This window comes from Dermacentor silvarum, chromosome 6 (genome assembly GCF_013339745.2).
Source record: "Dermacentor silvarum isolate Dsil-2018 chromosome 6, BIME_Dsil_1.4, whole genome shotgun sequence".
NCBI classification, from domain to species: Eukaryota; Metazoa; Arthropoda; class Arachnida; order Ixodida; family Ixodidae; genus Dermacentor; species Dermacentor silvarum.
The window spans coordinates 188,010,050-188,022,437 of record NC_051159.1 but is presented as its reverse complement, the minus strand read 5'-3'; the positions used below and the strand labels follow the sequence as shown (position 1 = coordinate 188,022,437).

Here is a 12,388-nt window from a genome sequence, read left to right as displayed (position 1 = left end):
GCATTTCCGCGGTCGCTGCCGTATTCAGCGCCGCAATGGATATCCCGATTATATCGACCTGCGATCTGTTGAGTTTTGGGCATACGCGGCTGTCACGCGGCCACGCACGACTTTTGCACCTTATTCAGTACGGTGCCTAATTGCCAAGTACATTGAGCAAGCAGGAGCACTCATGACAACTTTTAACAGCGGTGCTGTTTTGACCCGCCGTGGTTTCTCAGTGACTATGGTGTTTGGGCTGCTGAGCACGAGGTCGCGGGATTGAATCCCGGTCACGGCCGCCGCATTTCGATGGTAACGAAATGCCAAAACACCCGTGTACTTGGATTTAGGCTGCGCATTAAGAACCCCAGGTGGCCAAAAATATTCCGGAGTGCCCCACTAAGGCGTGCCTCATAATCAGATCGTGGTTTTGGCACATAAAACCCCATAATTCTTTTTTATTGAGATAGCAATTATATGGACACTCAAAAGCAGATTTCTGCCGTCGGCGTCGCCGTCGCCGTCGCCGTGAGGTTCCGTATGACGTCAATGGAGATGAAATCGTCGCCGCGCGCCGAACGCTGTATGTGCGAGTGAAAGGGCGCGAGGGACGCGCGCTTTCACGGGGAGTGAACGCACGGCGGATAACAAACGCGCGTTCTGCTCTGTGCTCCCTTAAGGGCTGCAGAAGTAGGCGTCTCTTTCCTCCTCTACAATCACCATATATGTAGAGCAAACGTGTCTTCTTCCGACGCACGAAAGGCCGTGGGGGGGGGGGGGGGGGGGGAGGGAAGGGAGGCGACGTTTAGCTGCGGCACCAAGTGCCTATTTATATCAGAGGCTCCGGCAACAGTCACCAACGCCGCACGCATTTTGAGCGAACGCGGGCAAAACGCCGACGGCGTCGACAACAGTTCTGCGTGTTGCCGGTGCTGCTGCATGTCCAAGTTTATACAGCTGATAAAGCTGCTATCATTACTCCGTATAGCTCTCTTCAAATTTGCTATCGCAATTGATGCTTCACCTTTCAGGTGAAACTGCGACAACTTTTTTAACAGCGATGCTGTTTAAGCCGACCGTCAGTCTGTAACGCGTTAACAAAAAAAAAAAAAAAAAAAAAAAAACATCCCTGAGCGATGAGTCACCTGGGTTGCCTAGCAACCCCCTTGCGGAACGGCGTGCGCTTCGCCTCCTCTCCGTGCCGTGCACATGTTGCCTTTACACGGGACGTTAAGGAGACGGAAGGATACATGCGCGGCGCGCGCTATGCTCGGGGGAGAGAAAGAGAAAATGAGATCAAGAGAAAGAGAGAAAAAAAATTGTAACAGAACCACGGTGTAAGAATAAGTAAGAGAGGTGCTGACACTCTTCCCACAACGCGCGCGAAAGCGCCGCCCGCTCGCGTCCAGATTATGTTCGGCTCGGTTACAGCTCGGTCGGCGCCGTCGTCGAGGGCGCTGCGGAATGCGGTCTGGTACTAACAGCATAAAAATGATACTAACAGCATAAAACATGCTTCGACAAGTAATTAAGAGAAAGAGAAAACATTTATTTGGACCATCGAGGTCGTTGATCTTGAGGTCGAGCGGGTGGTGTCCTCATTCCAGGACTCTACTGGCTATGGCTGCTCGACATACTTGCTAGACGAGAGCTTCGTGTCCCGCCAGGGTATCACCGGTCAGCTGTACCTCCCACCGCTCAAATGACGTGCTAGGTGTCTTTAAGTGTTGAGGTTTGCCCCCGCACCCCTACGAGATGTGAAAGAGTGTAGGGCGTGTGTCGCCGCACTGGGGGCAGATGCCGCGATATGTTTGTGGGTACATTTCGCTGTATCTGTGTAGGTTTCGAAATATGTTAGTCTGAATAAGTCTGAGAGCTACTGCCTCTTCAGTGCTGAGCTTTTTGAGAGCGGGAGAATAAATCCTGCGGTTGAGCCGCTGGATCTCGAGGCGGTCGCAGTAATTGGATGGCAGGGGAACGAAGATAAAGGGTGGGGATTGATGAGACGATTGGTTTTGCCCAGCTCGGTTGATTAGCGCTCGAACTAAGGCGTTCGCCCTTTCGTTCCCCTCCAGTCCTGCGTGGCCCGGCGTCCACGTGATTTGACTGGGATTCTTGCAGCCTCGGGCCTAGAATCTGAGCCACCAGCAGCGGTGTTCGTCCGTTGGTAAAGTTACGGCAGACATGTAGCGAGTCGGTAACGACATGAACTTCCCTGCCCACCCTGTCTTGTTGCTTTATTACTAGCGCCGCAGCTATGGTCTCAGCCACAGGTGGGGTCTTTTCCCTGACGGAGGCCTCGAGGGTCAAGGAGTTGTCTCTCCCGTTCACGGCGGCTACCGCGAAGAGGCCCCCTGCAGGGTACGCCGCTACGTCGTTGTACGCTACGTAAGGGTCACCCTTGAATTGTCAGCGCTGTCTGTCGACGCGAGCCTTGCGTCGTCCTTCGTGGAGTTCATGCTCTGCCCGCCGCCGTGTTCTGTAGTCTGGCTTTTTGCGAAGCCATAACCGCGTTCGACAGCTCAACGAAGGTGTTGTGGATCCCACGAGCCGCTAAATTCTCGTTTGAGGGCGTGACACGGAGACCCAGGGCCGTTTTGTACGCGCCTCTGATGATGGCATCGACTTGTTCTTGGTCGCGTTTGTTTAGCGAGTGGTAGTGATACGCATGCTATACGTTACTCTGCTGATCACCAGGGCCTAGACGAGGCGGAGCGTGTCCTCTTCTCATGCCCTTGCGGCTTCTTGTTAATCGTTGGATAATCCGCGAGATCTGGTTGGTGGCGGACCTTAGAGTTTGGATTTTGTAGGAGGCTTTCAGGTTGTTTCAAGTTGGAGGGAACGATCCTTGATAATGGTTTCCTCGCGCTGGCGTTTGGATGGAACTGCTCGGGTGCTTTTTGCGCTGGACCTAACGTGACTGGGATCAAACGCCAATAAACTCCATATCATTTGGTGGAGGTGCTGCGTACCCTAGCGACTCGCCCTGGAACTCCGGAGCCGCACTCTGCCCGCCGCTACCCCCACGACCATGCCAGACGACGCCGGTGAGCGACCCACTTCGCCAACTGGGCCAGTCAGCTGCGGTGCCGTTCGTCAAGGAGACCCAGCTGTGTTCAGTGGCACCGCTGATACTGACGTCGACGACTGGCTTTCGTCGTACGAACGGATGAGCAACCACAACAAATGGGACGATCGGACAAAGCTCACCAACGTTATTTTTTACCTTGCGGATGTCGCCCACCTCTGGTTCCGCAACAATGAAGCAACTATTGCGACATGGAATGACTTTAAGACTGCATTCGTGGAGGTATTTGGTCGTCCTGCCATGCGAAAGCTTCGCGCCGAACAGCGCCTTCGCCAACGAGCGCAACAGTCGGGCGAGACTTTCACTAGTTACATCGAGGACGTCATCGATCTCTGCAACCGCGTGAGCCGAACGCTGACTGAGGAAGATAAGATTAAGGAAATGCTCAAGGGCATTGACGACGACGCTTTTCAAATGCTCATGGCCAAGAATCCTACCACCGTTGCAGCCGTAGTCACATACTGCCAAAGCTTCGACGAATTACGCCGGCAACGAGCGCTCGCCCGCCAAACTGTTCCTCACGTGGCCTCCCTTTCCAGTTTGTTGACTGCTCACAGACAGGCTGATGACGGGTCTCTGCTACCTCAGATCAAAGCCTTCATTCGGGAAGAGGTGGCCCGCCAGCTCTCGCTGCTCCCTCTCACCCAGGAGGTCCAACCTTTGTCCTCGGCCGCGCAGCAGGCCATCCACGAGCAGGTTGCAGAGGCCCTTCCACCATCCCACCAGCACGCTCAGATTACTGCACCGTTGACGTACGCTGAAGTCCGTGTCGCGTCCTAGAGTAACGACACTCCCCTACTCGACGCCGCCACCGCGCCCAGCGTTTCTTCCTGTCCCCCAAAGGACCCCTCAGTACTTACGGCCGCAAGATCCGTGGCGCACGCGGGACAATCGGCCGACATGCTTCTCATGCGGTATCGCGGGACACGTGGCGCGCTTTTGTCGCCGTCACTTGCCGCGTCCGGACGTCGTCGTTGAGCTACATGTACCTGCAGCCCACCAGAAGGCTGATTCGAACCCGGCGCCGAACTTATGGACCGGTTGCCAGAACTTCAGCAGCCGTCGTTCACCATCACCGCGTCGCCGTTCAATATCGCCGATGCGTCGTCGCCCGCCTTCCAACGAGGGAAACTAAACGCTGTAGCTTCGGAGGCAAGAGCTGCACGCTTGTCGAAATGCCCAAGACCTCCGCTATCGCCGTAAAACATCATAGAAATACAGGTTGAAGGAGCCGCTACATTCGCACTCGTCGACACGGGCGCTGCAGTTTCCGTCATACGTGAGACTCTTTGCGTAAGATTAGGAAGATCACCACATCAATTTCTGGCCTTGTACTTCATACTGCCACGACGGAGCCCATCGAACCTTCAGCCGCATACACCGCTAGGATCATTATTCAGGGCGTACTTTACACAATTGAGTTCCTTGTTCTGCCTTCCTGCTCCCATGATGTCGTACCAGCAAGCAATATTTTATCCGCTAAGACGCCGTTCCGTCACTGCAGATAATCGCGGTCAAGCGGCGTTGCAGTGACCATAGCAAAGAGTCGGGGATTCAGCACTTAAGGTGCCGCATGGACGAGCAACCCCATGTACTGACATAGGGAGACATATAATAAAGATTAAATCTCTATAAGAGCGGCTAGGACATGTTCGCCGGGGTTTCCGAATCTTGACCTTCACCACAACTTATGGAGCAGAGTTAATGACTTCTTTAAAACAGGGCCATAAATTGAAGTTCGCAGGCTATTTGAGCCCGCACTGGACGTTCGGAAACAAACGCAAAACGTGGATATGTCGTGGTTTCTAAGCACTGCAAGAGCCTTGTTTAAAGTAATTAAACATCATAGTTAAATTATATATGGGACGTAAAAGGCTATTCAGGCTGCAAGGGCTGAAAGCAGAAAGAGTAGTCATGACCATGTGTATAATGGAAGTTGAATTTGCCTGCAGTAAGTTTTGCAAGAAAAAAAAATCATCAGCACCTGAAAAGAGCAGCAGAAAGAAAACACGTATGTATAATTAATTCAACCTTTCAAAATGACAGCCTCAAACATGCTTGCCAACAGGCATCAGCAAGCCGAAGCAATCGCTCAAATTTAAACATAGCCCCCAACTAACCTTGCTGCATGAGCAAATATTTGGCGATCCATGCACAAGGAAGACATCGCCAGACTGTTAACAAACCTGCACTGCCTGCGCACTGTCTGCGCCTTCGAAATATGTTTGCCAAATTGTGAATTCACGTGAGTGTGGCATGCATTCATCACTCGTGCTCACTGTCGGTCTCGGACAGTCTTTTTTCTGTCTTGTGTGCTTAGTTTGGTGGTTTCGGCAGCTAAATCAGTGGCAAATGAATGGCAGATTTATCATACCAACTTTCGTGTGCATGCCTTCAGAGGGCGCTCATCGCAATGCCTACAGCGCTAACAAATGATGCGCGCAGAAGGCGCGAGCAGCAATTTTCTCAAAGCAGAAGTCAGTGTTGCAAAGGGTTCGAACGAACTAATTCCTTGGCGTCTGTGCTAGAATATTCAGATAGCGGGTTAGCGGGTGTGCTCCTGGAGTGGCCACGAGGTTAGGATTGGTGAATGCAGATGTCCATAGACATGAGGTAAAATGCAGCTGTAGCTATCTTAGACCTTTGAAAGCCTCTATTCCTCTAACGAGGCATTACTTAAGGGCATTTGTCCAGAATACATTGAGCCAAAGTGAGGTCTTCGCGTACGGTTTACGTAAATCACAACTTACCGTAATTCCAGCCATTAATGAATCTAATGGTTGTTTCCAGTGACCGCGCGTGAGGCCGAGAGCGCCGACAATATCCGCAGCGACGCTCCAGGCCTATTGAATACACGTAAAGAACGACCGGCCTATGGAAATGGCCATAAGTTCGACAGAGCGCAGCAGTCGCCATTCGCCGCGGCTCACAGAGACCGCAAGTCGAAGTGGTCCGCCCAAACTTACCTTGCGAAAACGTTTCATTACCATCGACCCCGCGTTTTCTTTCTATGTGCGTTTCGCCGTTGGGAGCGTAAATGTTGTTTTAAAGGACCTTGGCCTCCTAAAGAACTCAGCCAAGTAGAACGAAGGCCTTGCACTAGATGGCTAATTACTTCAGAAAGAGGGTTGAGAAGTGGAGAGCGGGAAAGCCGCATTTCCCGGATGTTCCGCTGTTTGCTCTCAATCCATTAGTTGGGTCTTATCTGTCAGGTATCTAGACCATTTCGACTCAACATCACGCTTCCGATCAGATACTTGGAGCGATGCTTGCGCACTGCCTTTTCTTCTGAACGTCGTCCAACTAGGTTGCGACCCATTTGGCTCGGGTTCTTTGCTCTTGCTTTGCCTCGACATTTTTGGCAGTGTAGCTGCTCTACTTTTCGAACGAAATGAAAACTTGTGGGAAAGACGTAAGGTTTTTCGATGAGGCTGTAAACTGCAGGTATTAACGATTGAATCGAGCAGATCTATTTGCATAGAGCTAGTTCGGGGAACACCTATTCCAAGCACACTCTCGTGAAGTTTCCAAGGCAACAAATGATACCCTCAGAGTGGCCCGTAAGAAGCACCGCACACGCCTACGCTCCATGATAACCTCTAACAGCATCGAACGATATTCGAAACAGCTGAACTGTAAGCTGCATATAAAAATCAATTTCCTTCTTATTGGGTTTGTTGTAGCCGTGGAGATAAACATACACGGTTCGGCCTAAGTCTGTTGCGATTTTCATCGTCGGCACGCATTTGTTTGTGTGTGATATCTCCATTTATTAAAGCAGAGAGGTAAACTTTTGAAGGATCTCGAACTCGGCAGTGGTTACGTCACTGCTATATTCGCTTTTCATTTGCCTCCTTTGTCACGCCACCAACCCTATGACAGCGAGGGGGGTTGGCATGAAGCCGTACCCGGCGCCGTACTTTTTTATTTTGAAGTGGTGACGTCAGCAGCAGCCATATTTGTGACGCACATTCCAGGCGGAGTTGAGTGCACTTGCCGACGATGGAGTGACTGCTTTTTTTTTTTTTTTTAATACTGCTAACTGGGTCAGTATCGACGAGGGAGCATACTGAGGCGTGAGAGAAAGCGTCACTTTGAGATCATTGGGAGGACCTGCGCTGCTTACGCTCGCTGTGGCAGCATATTAGAAGTGTGCTTCACGAGCCGCTCCGCCGATGTCTGTACTCCTGTGATGTTCCTGGTGAGTGAGTGACTTCATCGATGAGGCTTATACGCGCTCCTTGAAGATGCCGACTGTCACTTCCGAAGCACCCTGATTCCACGACTGCGTTCGTGCAGGGCAAAGCGGTGTATTTAGTGCCCGTCTAAAGGACACGAGATGAGGCTTTTGTTTTCCCTTGACAGCTTGTCATGTGATCCCAAGCCAGGTGTAACAGGGCTGACAGAAAGAGACCATATGGAATGCAAAAATGTTATGCGTTTCAGAATTTGCTTGAAAGGTATCTCGTCAAACTGAAACGTTGTGCAGGCGCATGAGATAAGGTTTTTCTTCCGCTCGGAATTTACAATAATTTGCATCGGGTACAGTTGTTTTATCAGAGCTGAAGTTGTGGGTTTGTTTCAATCTTGGGCCAGTACAGATTACAGACTTCTTACAGTCTGTAATGACGGTATGTAATGACTTAGACATTAGTGCAGTCAACCTCAAAACCACTCATTATTGACTCTATAGTCATTTTAATAGCCTCTTAGGTAATTTGATTTATGATGTAGAAAAAACGATGCAATCTACGCTAGTGAAGACGCATTCTGTTAGCAATTGTTAGCATTCTGTTAGCAATTTGCATTCTGTTAGCAAATGAATGAATGAAAAAATAACAACTTGGTGCAATTTTTTTTATTTTCATGAATTGGTCAAGGAATAACACTTACCTGGTTTAGATATTGATTTGGAGGGCCTCAATATTTCGGACCGTCAACACACGTTGACGTCGTTAATGTGTTTTGCTGTGTTGAAATATTTGGAGGACGCTTACGCTTCGCCTTTAAGAGTGGAACGCGATAGCTTTCAAAGATCCTTGACTGCTTCTCACGCTTCCCGGCAACTGCAGCTTACGTAACCGTAATGTTTACCGGGAAACGCTGGCGGCAAACGCTATGCACGAAGGCGAGATTTCTGGTATAAACGCGGCCTGTTGCGTGGGCTGATCTTGTGTTATTGTTTCGCACATTTAATATTTGAGTCTGAGAACATTTAACACGTAAGGCATGGGCTGTCGGTTTTTTTTTTTTTTTTTGCATGACATTTGTTTGTTAACTGTCCTTCGCAAAATTCCGAGTAATACCTTTGTGAAGAATGCAAGACAAAGTGTGAGCAACCTCAGTGGTAGAAGTACTTTAGTGGCGTATAGAATATTTTTCACTCACAGGATGCCAACGCCGGATGCCGACACCAGATTTTCTGCGACACGGGGCCCGTAACGCTATCACGTTAAAAGAAGGCTTGCGACGTCAAAACGCATCGCGACACGGCCTTGTGCGTTGATTTTACGTTATAGCGCCCCTGGCTAACGCCGTCCTGAAACGCCCCGCCCCCGCTATTCACACGCTGCGAATAACAGCCTGGCGTCAGCAAATTTTACAGCGAAGCTGTATACCTCTACCAGCCAAGGAAATTTTTGTGTCGTTGGCGTAAGCAAAAAACGTCACGGTAAGTAAGCGGCTCATGCTCGAGCTCGGCAATTGGAGCGCGTGCCGAGCGCTCCTGTGTTGAAAGTTTGAAAGTTTATTTAACATAAGTAAACTATACAATTACAAAGTACACACTTTTGGGACCCAACAAACTTGTTAAAGGATCCCTCGTTCGTCGTCGTCGTCTTCCACAGCTGGCTGCGTTGCCGCTCATCATTCCAGCGTAGAATTTCACTTCTCTTCTGTCGTCGTAATGGAGAGGCCGCGTTTATGAGCCATTGCTTATGGCAGTATGAGCCCATTAGCGGTGCATCACTGCATGCTCCGCACCTCCCCAGGTTTCACGATAGTGGAGCTGCATTTCGCTCAATGAGTCATTTGACACTCACGCATAAAATTTAATTCACCGCTCAAACCGAGCCTACGACTTAACTAGTGTTACCTGTATAGGTAGGTAGGTAGTAAACTTTATTGATGTCCTGAAGTATATAGTCACCCCCCGTTTTCATGGAGGGAGGAGCGCGGGCCGCTCCCACGTCAGGACGGGAAGGCCAAGCCTCACCGCCACATCGTGGGCCTTCTGGACTGCCTTCAGTTGATTGAACCAGTCATGACTCTTGATCAGTGAATAAAATGCGTCTTGCGAGATCCCTTGATCCGTGTAATGCTGTAAAGGGGGGCACTGCCAGAGCATATGGTTGAAATCGCTGTATCCGCCGCAGTCGGGACACGAAGGGGAGACCTCCGCGAAACGACTATAGATCGAGAGGCTGGGATACGAGTGCGTTTGTAATAACCTAAGCGTAACCGATTGAGGCCGTGATAGGTTTCGGTGGGGCAACGAAAAAAAAGTTGCAGTGGCTTAGCTCGGCTATGCCAGGATATACGTAGCGTTAGCAAAGGTTCAGCTGATTATTCTTAGCTTATTCTTAAGATTATTCTTAAGATTATTCTTATGAGTCAAGCTTCTCCGTTCTTCTGCGCTGTTGAGCAGCATTTGCGCTCTCCTTCTCCATGGCTATACCACACTGGCAAACGCCAGTCAGAAGCGCAGCGGCTCCAGCCAACACCCTCTAGAAAAAAATATTTTTCTAGAGGGTGTTGCTCCAGCGCAGTGTCAGACGGCGACTGCACAGCGAGCGCGCGCCGGCGCCAGTGCGTCTACCACGGCTACGACGTCACTCCTCTGGAATGCGCAGACCGGCGCCGGTGATCCGCGCGCGGCGGCGGCGGAGTGCGCGAGAGGTGCCGGCTCCGGTGGCTCCGGTGCGCATGCCGTGTGACATCACTGACCCTTGCGCATGCGCAGCACGGCTCTTGATGTGCCGCGCGAAACGGGCTTGGCTAGGCCAGCGTAGCTAACGCTACAAAATGTCCTGCGAGCAAGTTAATAATGCTTTGTGACTACGTTAAAGGTGGAGAGTATGTCCCTGAAGCCGGGGGGGATCCGTCTCCGCCACCATCGGACCAGACCCGTCGCGGGCCCCGCCCGGTGCACCGGCCCCGGATGCAACACTACATTTGCTAGTAGGTACAGCGTTTGACCGCTGGCGCCACGCTGCGCCGCTCGCACGTACCGCGTTTCTAGGTGGTTCCGTTTACCGAGGGCGCTCGAACGCAATGATATGGTTTGCACGAATGCAACCCTTGGAAGTGTGGCTGTATGGCTGAGTGGTTACGGCGCTCGCTTCGGGATCTTGCCACGCTGCGCCGCTCGCGCGTACCCTGTTTGTAGCCGCCGCCGTTGGAACGGAGGAGGCGTTGACGGAGAAAACGCTGGGCTGGTGGTGACTAGCCTGCTGTTGGGATCGGTGGTATTATAAACGCATCACTGTTTTGATGATCCAAATATAATCTCACTATCAGGGAGGGAGCAGTCTACCTGACTGGAGCAGTATTTTTTTTATTTGGGGTGTTGCTACGCTGCGCTCCGCAACACTCCAACGACCGCCGCTTCGCGTCGGCGCCCGGCACCACGGCTGCCGCCGTGGCGCCGGGGTTCAAGCGACCGCGCTGGCAAACAGTGAGAGAAAAAAAAGGGAAAAGCGTGACCAGATCGGGTTTCGAACCCGCGTACGCAAGATCCCGTAGCGAGCGCCGTAACCACTCAGCCATACAGCCACTTTTTTTTTTCTTTATTGCATGGAAATATTAGTAGTTATATGCGAAAATTAGTTGTGTTACATATATACATACATGACAAAACAAATTCACACACGCCAGGAAGTCGAATGAAAGTTCAAAAATCGGGTAAACAGACACAAGCGTCCAGATACGAAATCCATTCAGGAACGGGGTCAAGGGTTGCAACAACACTCCGCACTTGAGCAGCCTCTTCTCGAAAGACAGACCTTGTCGAGCGGGGTGGCTCGGCATGTCTGTCGATCATTCGACTTCTCCATAATGAATACAGTCCTAATAACATAAACAAATCGTATGGTGCATTACTGATTGTCTTTTCGAAAGGAAGGAACCGGATACCGTAAGGTGTTAGAGGAAATTCTTTTTTGATAGTTCTTTGTAAAATGTCCCAAAAATAAAATGCATCACGACAAAGAATAAAGCAATGTTCTATTGTCTCAGGTTGGCTGCACAGTCTACAATTTGTATTCCACGGTACATATAATCCTTTCTCATGAAGCCATGTTTTAACTGGCAGAGTGGAAGTGTGCAGCTTAAAGAAAAATGTTTTCGCTGCTGGCGTTATACACATTCGACGAACACGGCAAAGAACATCTTGACCAAATAGAGACAGATATGGCTTTCTATACATAGGTGCAGGGAAAAGGTTATTTACAAGTGCTATATTTAGCGATGTTCGATCAACGCTAAATAAATATTCTAACGTGAATCTGGCTTTTAAAAATGAGATAGTATCCACGAGTTCTTTTAGGAAGCCCCATAACGGCAGTTCTTGAGCAGAGTTGGTCGTGACAAAAAGAAAAGGGAGGTGTGAAGCAAGACGTGTTCTATTAACTGCAAGGAGGAAAGGATGACGGACATTTTTGAGGTAAAATAATCGCATGACCAATTGTCTCACAAACAAATGCACAAGACTGAGACCTCCCTTCTCAAGTGGAAGAAAAAGATTATCCCTTCTCATGGCTTCCCATGATGACTGCCAAATAAAAGATGCAAATATTCTGTGGAATGCCTGAACATGGATGCGGGAGCAGTGCAAGACCTGCAGAACATAAAGAAGCTTAGAAGCCAGGAATATATTGCACGCCTTAGCTCTTGCGAAAATGGAGAAGTCGCGTCCCTGCCAGGTTGTCACCTTTCGACGGATTGTTGTTATCGCGGATGTCCAATGAGGTCCACTATTACGGAAGTTATCGAGAGGCACACCAAGATATCGCAGCGAAGACTGATCCCAATGAATATTCGAGAACACAGAGGGAGTTAGAGCCCACATGCCTAGCCAAAACCCCCTACTTTTATCAAAATTTACACTAGCTCCTGCCATTTCACAGAAACGCAAGGTAGTGTTTATTGTCTCAGTAATACTGGGCTTATCGATGCAAAAGAAGGCAATGTCATCCGCATAATCTAGAACTTTAATTTCTTCATCTGCATACCTGTATCCCTTAATGCTTGAGTTATAAAGCACGCTTAAGCAAAGAGGTTCCAAGTATATTGGTTCCATACAGCCACGCTTCCATGGGC

General features: G+C 50.0%; 1 protein-coding gene across 1 annotated transcript; it reads right to left on the bottom strand.

Annotated features, from left to right (window-relative positions):
• Positions 1 to 10,961: 10,961 nt before the first annotated feature.
• On the bottom strand, positions 10,962 to 12,137 carry LOC119455248 (uncharacterized). The gene has a single exon (XM_037716648.2). It carries the CDS (start codon positions 12,135 to 12,137, stop codon positions 10,962 to 10,964), a length of 1,176 nt encoding a protein of 391 aa, XP_037572576.2.
• Positions 12,138 to 12,388: the final 251 nt, after the last annotated feature.

Excerpts from the sequence above, each read along its gene's own strand:
- LOC119455248 (XM_037716648.2), bottom strand. The coding sequence starts at position 12,137 with ATGTGGGCTCTAACTCCCTCTGTGTTCTCGAATATTCATTGGGATCAG.